Source organism: Centropristis striata, chromosome 9, assembly GCF_030273125.1.
Source record: "Centropristis striata isolate RG_2023a ecotype Rhode Island chromosome 9, C.striata_1.0, whole genome shotgun sequence".
Taxonomy (NCBI): domain Eukaryota; kingdom Metazoa; phylum Chordata; class Actinopteri; order Perciformes; family Serranidae; genus Centropristis; species Centropristis striata.
The window spans coordinates 7,750,909-7,760,301 of NC_081525.1; the positions used below are offsets into that span (position 1 = coordinate 7,750,909).

The 9,393-nt window shown below is 38.4% G+C and overlaps 1 protein-coding gene across 1 annotated transcript; it reads right to left on the minus strand.

The window, feature by feature from the left end:
* Positions 1–7,258: 7,258 nt before the first annotated feature.
* On the minus strand, positions 7,259–9,106 carry LOC131977937 (regulator of G-protein signaling 5-like). Its single transcript, XM_059341417.1, has 5 exons — positions 8,967–9,106; positions 8,633–8,716; positions 8,467–8,528; positions 8,148–8,314; positions 7,259–8,040 (listed from the first exon to the last, which is right to left on the minus strand). Exons 1-5 carry the CDS (start codon positions 9,008–9,010, stop codon positions 7,831–7,833), a joined length of 567 nt encoding a protein of 188 aa, XP_059197400.1. The 5' UTR covers positions 9,011–9,106; the 3' UTR covers positions 7,259–7,830.
* Between the last annotated feature and the right edge of the window lie 287 nt (positions 9,107–9,393).

Here is a 9,393-nt window from a genome sequence, read left to right on the forward strand (position 1 = left end):
TATGAGATTTAAAGTGGTGAATCTGGGAGAAAAAAGTTTGTTTGTTCCCCACTTTTTTTCTCGTAAATCTGCAAATTTTTTTGCGCATATTTGCCACTTCAATCTAGTAAATTTGCAAATTTTTTCTCAAAATATTACCTGAACTTACTAAATATAGTTCTTTGCTTGATAAAGGGTTAAGGCTCCCCCTGGTACACATATTTATTTTGAAAAAAGAAAAATGTGTACCAGGGGGATTCTTGATGCTTCTCCCAGTGTCCTGACACTATTTACAAGAATACATGTATCATACTGAATCTAACAAAACTAAAATGCTTAACCGGAAAAGTTAAATGACATGCTGCGGGGAATGAAAGATGCATGTATGCTCATATGTGAAGCCTGATGTTTCCAGGCATGAGTGTGATCCTGAGAGGACAGAGGATGTGAACCCCGAGGAACTGAGAGTCAATAGCACAGCTTTCCTTTCCACTGGGGACCCACACCAGGAGATTTCCCACGCTTGGAGTGTAATATGCTGCTGCGTTCCCTCCTCTCCTCTGTCTCTGTTCTCGCCCACTCATCTAATATGTTTATCGTGACTCCTCTCCTGCTTTCTGTCTGCTCTCCCACTGCACCTTTTCTCTTCTTTCATGTTGGGGATTTATACATCAGGACCTCAGAAAGCCTGCACATCTTCCGCCGCAGGCTCAAGACCTACCTCTTCCAACAATACCTCTGTTAAGTCATAGTCACCTAACATATATATATACAGTACAGGCCAAAAGTTTGGACACACACCTTCTCATTCAATGCGTTATCTTTATTTTCATGACTATTTACATTGTAGATTCTCACTGAAGGCATCAAAACTATGAATGAACACATATGGAATTATGTACTTAACAAAAAAGTGTGAAATAACTGAAAACGTGTCTTGTATTTTAGATTCCTCAAAGTAGCCACCCTTTGCTTACTAGAATATAAGACATGTTTTCAGTCATTTCACACTTTTTTGTTAAGTACATAATTCCATATGTGTTCACTAATAGTTTTGATGAATCTACAATGTAAATACACTGTAAAAAATAATCCGTTTCATTTACAGTAAAATACCGGCAGCTTTGGTTGCCAGAACTTCACCGTAAAAAATACAGTGAGTAGGGTTTTCTATTCTAAATTTAAATGTTAATATCAGCAGAAACTGTAATTTAGACTGAGTAGTCCCTTTATTTTTAGGGTAATTGTGTCATTAATTCACACATCATGGTATTTCTCCATAAATTTTGCATGAAAATGTTATATTTTTACAGCAAAACTGTGTGTTTCCTACAGTTTTGTGCTACTCTTTGATTTACGGTAATTACAAGTGTCTAATACGGTGATATACATTTTTTAATTTTAATTTTTTAATTTTTAATTTTTTAGTTTTACTGTTATTTCTGCAAACATTTTTTAAAGTGTAGTCATGAAAATAAAGGAAACACATTGAATGAGAAGGCGTGTCCAAACTTTTGGCCTGTACTGTATTTTTTTTAAAAAAAGCTCTTGTTTTGTTTTTTGTTTTTCTCTTCTTCCCTTCTTTTCTTCTTTAACATATAGCACTCCTGTAGCAATGACAGTTGGCTCTTAAAGTTATGTACTTACTTGATTCCTGTGGTCTATGTCTAGTACCATCAGGTTGAATGCACTTATTGTAAGTCGCTTTGGACAAAAGCGTCAGCTAAATGACATGTAATGTAATGTAAAAATATGACGCGATAGAATGTGGTTTTGTGCAGCAGGCATGCACAAGGGGATGTGAGGGATGTATTCTGGGAGGAAAAGAAAGCCCCCCAGAGGTCTGGGCCACACTGAGGTGCGTCTGCAGCGGGGAGATGCACAGCACATGTCGGCTCCTGAGGGAGATGCTGAGGAATGTGCACATCGGGTCATCTCGCTCGTCGTAATGACCACGAGAGTCAGAGCACTGCTGTGTGTGTGTGTGTTCTCGGCACCTATTTTAAACTCAAGGTCACTGGTTCCATACAGCTCAATGTGATGAGGACAATCGCTCTTATTTATGATGAACATACAGTATGTGCTCTCCCATATACTGGCTCTGGTAACATCCAGGCTAAAGTTGAAATCTGGGACACGAAGCACACAACCTCTGGATTTTTACATTACTGACGTAATTTATTTAGGAGAGAAATTCATTAATATTTCCTCCAAGTAAATGTAGAGTTTTATTTCACCTCAGTCAGTCAGGTGTCATGTTAGTCCTCTGCTCAATCTCTGTTATCTTGTATGAGCTGACCTTAAAGGTCAAATGTGAGAAACAAAGAAGGAAAATCAGACAGTCTGTATGTTCATGTTTATTCTCAGCGTTTCACTGCCCTCTAGTGCTGTGAAAGAGTCGGTGCTTCTTCTACCACCATTGAAAAACTACATTTTAATTTTCTTTTTATTTCAGTTTAAAATAAACTTAGACAGATTTTTATACACTGTACCATTTTCTTTTGCTATACCAGAAAAAAAATATGTAAAGAACAAGCAAACTTATATATAATAATACAAACAAATGCACAACAATACATATGTAGCAGAGAACCAGGGGAGTTACAACAAGACCTGATACTGATGAACCTATCTGTTTCATATGGGTTAATAAACTTAAGGTGAACGTCAATTTTTCCATTACAAAGATCCCATGCATCACAATAAACCAATCTACTAACACTGGAAGTTGAGGACACATCTTACCCAGATACTGTACATCAGAAAACAAGTCAATCTTCATTTTTTAAAACTCTTCTCATGCTGTCTCTGATTGTCTTCCCAAAAACATAATTTTAAATCTGTTGTTTAGTTTAAACTTAAATTTTTCCTCTGCTTATCCGGGGCCGGGTCGCGGGGGCAGCATGCTAAGCAGACAAAAGACCCCTATGAAGCGGATCCAAGAATTTTGGATTTAGATTGTAATTAATTGGAACATATTGCCATTGTGAAGTGATATGATATGTTTGGTCATTGCATTATTTATTTCACTTGTAAGAATTTTAAATGTCATTATGACAGTGTTTCTTGAGTTCCTTAATCATTTTCTTAATATCTACTTCAGACTCATCACAGGCCTCAGTAACAGCAACCAAAGAGTTATTCTGTCATTTAATAGATTTTTATAGCCTCAGTGAGGTAAAAGTATCAAGTATTTTACACAATTTGAGATTGTTTTTTGCTTTCTTTTTGTCTGTGTCATTAATTGTATTTAACCTCCTGTTTGGGTTCAGTACTGAATTGAGTAATAATTTTCCAGTGATTAAAAGTCCCACCACTAGATGTCAGTGTCACTTTATGATTATACCGAACACTGCTGCTGTAGGAAGTCAAGAGAAATACTAAGTGTTCAGTTTTGTGTCTTTGGGGTAAGGATCAGCTGAGTGTTTGCCTGGAGCACATTGGGTGATATTTATGGGTAAGAATGTGGCTAAAAATGGAACAATAATATTATTGTCCTTTGTACTCATTCTGCCTTGGAAAGCATGTGGATAAAACTGGTTTCATAATAGAACACATGTTTTGGGCTGATACATGTTGTGTTTAAAAAACTCTACAGTGGTCTACTGCTCTGTTTTATCGTAAAAGAGAGTATTCACTTCCAAAAAGTCCTACTGGAACTACATCTTTATGTGGGGTAGAAGTAAGAAAAAGTCATACATAAGATTGGGATGTAGGCTCTACGGAATGAATTTTCTCTTGGCAACTGTCCTGTTTTTCCCAAATCTTTGTAAGTGCATGTATCTGCCGTAAATGGGTAAAATCTCACTGGGGGAGAATGTCCCACAGCCCCCATGGGTGGTATCCATTACATCTGTCCCTGCTTAAGTGATTAATGGGGATTATGTTTTGTGAATGGTGACTGAAACATGTCTGTTTTCATCATATCATGACAGTTTAACGATTTATCAGACGAAGAACCGTATTTGGTAACTTCAGCGGATATCCAAAATAAAAAATAAAAATATTTTTAGAAAAAAGTTGCAAATTTACTAGAATAAAGTGGCAGATCTACAAGAAAAAAAGTCGCACATTTAAGAGATTTAAAGTAGCAAATCTGCGTGGAAAAAAGTCACAGATTTATGAGAAAGAAGTGGGAAAAAAGCAACTTTTCTCGCAGACTCACCACTTTAAATCTCGTAAATCTGCGACTTTTTTCGCACAGATTTGCCACCTTAAATCTCTTAAATCTGCAACTTTTTTTCTTGTAGATTTTCCACTTTAGTAAATTTGCAACTTTTTTCTTGACCCCATTTTGATATCCACTGAAGTTACCAAATATAGTTCTTCGCCTGATAAAGGGTTAATACAAAATAAAATGGTGACCTTTAGGCAACCACTTCCTTGAGGTCACAAATAGGTTTAGAAAACACTCATAACTTGAAACAACTAGACACAAACACCGGTCTCCTCGTTGACAGGAGATTTACATGGCTTTTAATATTCTGTTACTTCGTCACTGGTCAAACTTTCATGGGATACTTACGTATTCAAATCCATTACTTGGAACCATGAACATTTCCTCTTTAATCAAATCAGCTTCCAATGAATCATCAAAAGATAATTTACCCCTCAGTTAGACTGTTACTTTGTTGTTACTTCCACTCGTGATATATTTTCAGAGGAAAGAAGTTCCAATGGAAACTGCTCACAGCGAAGTTTTTGGTTAAATGTTTCTGGGAAGGAAAACTGCTTTAGGCGTCTTCTTTCTGTTCAGTTAACTTACGTTGACCTGCGGTTATCTCTGAGAGAGTTATGTCCAAACTGCAGATGACAAACCACAAACATCCCTACCAGAGAAACAGCCACACTTAAAGCCAACTGTGTTGTGTTTTTTCCTTTTTTTGATCCTTTTAAAGTTTGTAACGTTAACACTGGAAACTGGGGCTCATAGTATATCACGTCTCTGGACTGTGAGGTTTTGTTTTCCCTTTCAAACCATAACCACACACATAATCTTAGCATATTCAGTTCATCATTTAGAATTACAGGATAGTTGTGCTGCTTTAGGCTGTTTTTAACTGGCTATGAAACAGTTTAAGTCAACCATTGCTATTTAACACATACAGTTTTAATTATAAAGTGATGAAAAAGTCCAGTAAAACAAATAACAGTGTTTAACAGTTCTGTAAATAAGCTAAAATCTTGTCTGCTGCCATCCTGCAGTTGGTCCATGTTGTCCATTTTAACATGCAGCACTCTACAATGGTACAGTGTTTAATTGCATTTTGGCAACTTAAACCTTTCAAACCATACAGGTCAGTGCAAAATGATTTCCATGATGCAAAATTTAGCATCAAGTAGTCTGTATGCACAAAACGGCTTATTTCAAAAGTGAATGCATTAATCTACATTGTGTGTGGCAAGATGGCAGATACACATCAACCACTTATTATTATCTTACAGAGGCTAAAGCTAATGTGTTTGCATCAGACGTGGAACAACAGTAATAATCTGGATTCACGTTTCTGTCTGCCTCATGAATGCAAGTTCAATACTGACTCTACTTCAGGAGCTAGTTTGGTTTTCACTAACTCCTAAGAAAAATATCAAACTTTTTAGTTGCTAAATGCTGCACTGTATTGCATGCACACACAATTGCATGGTATTGTGAGTATGTTGAGTGCAGCACAGGGTTCAGCTGTCTCTGGGGCAAATTTAGATAAGTGTAAAAATGTGGGCTTTATCCAAAACTTGATTGTAAACTTCAGTCATGAAAACATTATTGGATGTTTCCTCAAACAATGTTGGTAAAATACTTACATATAAACCAGTATTACAGATGGTCAATGTTATGCTTCAATCTAGAGATAAAATGTCAAAGCGTTACTATGGAGAAGGATGCATGCGTATATGCATCAGGCCTTTGGACCAGCTGCTGTCCACCTGACACTGGCTCCACTCCACACTGATGACATCTGAATACTCAGTAGACATTAAGCCACATTGTGTACTCTGCCAAAGCAATCAAAATGACAATAGTTAATATTTTAATGAGTAAAGGTTAGATAACAGCATTATCACTGTAATCAATGTCATTATTACCTAACCAGAGGGCTCTGGGGGGCTCTGTATTATCCCCTGTGTGCAGTGGTCAAGCTCCAGCAGTCATTTATTACCTGAAGTTGTCGGCTAGTGCAAACAGTTGCTAAGGTAATAACAAAGTTTTATTGCTCTTCCTATTACGTTAATGTTGTCGCATAATCTCTTTGTGCTTCCTGTTTGCTAGAAAGCTCTTTCTCATTCACATGATATGGGACAAAAGCTCAGAGCAGGCAGATGTGGTCATTGTGAGTTTTTTATGACACAAAGCAGAGCTGTTTCCTTGGTGAATAACAGTTCTGCACAACATCAGCTGCAGAATAGCTCACCATGCAGAGCAAATATATTATTATCAGTTTTATATCAGGTAATGTGGATGATTAAACACGCACACTCAGGTGTATTTGCACAACTCCGTGCTACCTCAAACCATGTTTACATTTGATGTTTAATCTAAGTTTGTGAGATACTTAAAATACCAACTGTATGGTGTCATAATAACCGTGAAGTTTATTAGGGCCCGAGCAGGCAACGACCTGCGACCTGCCTAGAGTTTTTTTTTGCAAATTCGCATAATGTCGCTAACCTAATTTTTCAAACTACTCCTAGGCAATTTCATCGTTTCGCACCAAACTTTGCACACAGCATCTATGGACCCTCATAACAAGAAATTATTAAAATTATTTTGATAACCCAAAGAATACTCTAGTTAATAAATAACAACTTCCTGCAGATTTCGTTCAAAACAGGAAGTGTTGCATATCTCCACATTGGTGTGTCTGAATGACATGAGACTCAGGTTACTACTTCCCCATGAGCCCCTGAGGCTCGCTGCAAAATTTTTGCCGATGACCACTAGGTGGCGCTCTTTAAATTGAAGTATTTTATATCTCCAAATCGGTTGGTCGGATTAACACCAAACTTTGTAAACTTATTGTCAATGCCCTCCTGAGGATAACCCTTGAAGGTTTTATTGATCGGCCCCTAGGTGGCGCTGTGGTGCCAGTCTAATTTCAGATTTGGCACCATGGCCACACCATAACACCATAGCACGTACTGCGAGGGCCCGTTCAGTACTTCTTGCAGTCCTAGTTAATGCTACTTTTTGTATGCAAGCATGTGACTCTGCACAGTAACTAATTTCATACCCCAAAGATCAGAATAATATTTAAACCATGATTTCTTTTTCTTCAAAAAGGACACACTTTAGCATTTTCTTTTTCCAAATAATTTAGTTTATTTGCTGGGATGTAAAAAAAACAGTAATATAAATATGATATAAATTAGATTGCACATTTTCCACCTATGCTGGGTCAAAATGCAACAAATATATTGCAGGCAAATAAATACAAAATCAGTACCAAGTAGCTTACATGCCTTTTCACAAACAGTGTTAAGACTTTGACAGAAAGACATTACACATCACAACCAAAAAAGTTTGCCAAATGGCAAAGAAAAGTGCTAATCTTCTTCCCTCCTGTTTGATTGTCACTCAGTCTGTTACTTATACTTTCACTTGACAATCAGTGTCCAAACTTCGTCTGTGTTCACACAACAGTCCACTTAAGGCATCAACCTTAAATTTTCCTCCATTTTCCTTTTCTCTTCAGTGTTCTGCTTCTGCAGATCATGCCCATCCACTGCTGCTGACGATTTCTGTGTCGGCACCACGTTCATCTTCATGATGCAGCACCTAACGCCATGCTTCTCTTGCCTTCTCAACCTTTAAGGCAAACAGTTAAGAATCCTTCACTGGCCCACGAAGGGTGTTCACGCCTTCTTCTCCTGCCGGGGCTGCTTGGTGGAGCTTGGTTTGGCTTGGCATACTAGATCCTTGTAAGCTGGAGAGCGGAGGAAGCGAGGGTAGCAGTCTTTGGCCATGAGCATGTAGATCTTGTGCTGAGCAGAGTCGAAGCAAGAATTTGACGGCACCAGCATGTTGGCTCTGGTGATGTCACGGGTTTCGTGGTCGATGTTAACCTAGAAAAGAGACAAAAAGAGGGAACCTGATTAGTTTTTGTTGTCCATTGTAGTTTAACTTTTCTGTTTAAGATTGAAATCTTTTCTTGATCATGGTGTTTCCTTACCTCTCGGGGTGCATCGCTGCCGATGAATTCATCATAGATCTTCTGGGCTTTGGCTGGTAGTTTGGCAAGAGACTTGGTATTCCTGTAATCTTCACAGGCAAAGTAGAACGCAATGTTCTCCTCACTGAACTCAGACATCAGGAAGGCTGTGAAGGCACAAAGTCCATCTGAGGAAAAAGAGGAAATTTGATTAGTTATGACACATAATAGTCCTGCAGGGGCTGAAGATCTGCAGTATGCATTTACTGGCATTTGCAAGTAGCTTTTTGTGTGCAAATGTGTAAAAGGAAAAAAAAAAAGAAAGAAGATATTTACTTACATTTGCTGGACAGGAGCTTTTCAAAGGACTCTTTCCACCTAATGCATTCCTCCAGAGTTGGCCTGAAAGTACAAGAGGCAACATTAGATTCAACCCAGACTTTAAAAGCAAGCAGTGGCAATCAACGTAAAATTAATTGGTTGTTTAACATATGTCAAATACTTACTTATTTTGTCCCATTTTGCAGCAGGATAGATTCCAGTTGGTTTTTTGCAAAATGCTTCCCAGCCTTGCTTTCAGCTCCTTGGCCCTGTGAGGAAAAGAAAACAGGTTAGATACATTTATCACAAGACCTTGATTGCACACTGACAACCCCTAGCTGTGCAGTAAACTTCTGCACAGCATGAAGTATTAAGTCTAAATTTAGCATAACCCAAAACCAACACTTTTTGCTCCTCAAATATACAGATTTACAAAGAAAAAACAGCACATCTGTCGTCCATATCTATCCAAATCCCAAAACATCAGCCATGTGAGTGTTTGCATGCAGCTTCATCTACCTTTCCAGGCAGCAGGTTGGCAGCGATGCTAGTCCTTTACACATTGTGCAGCAGCAGCAGGTTGGAGCTGGTCGGGGTGGTGTCTCGGTCGGATGGCAGATATCCGTTTAGTAAAGCTCAGTAGGGAGCGAGTTGTCTGAATGTCTGAACGGGCAGAGGAGCAGAGGCTTTATAGTCCTACCCCCCCCGCCTCTGACATGTCAGCATCACTCTCAGCCTATCACAGAGAGGCAGAGAGAAAGCAAGAGGGGAAAAAAAGAGAGAGAGAGAAAGAGAGAGAGAGGAGACGATGAGAGGAGGATATGCAAGGACGAGGCTGGGAAATTACAGTGAAATGATGGAAGCCACTGATATTCTAAAGTACGTTATGCTTTTCTTGCATGTCCCACAAAACACACTTCAGGGGAATCTTCCAAAACAACCTATT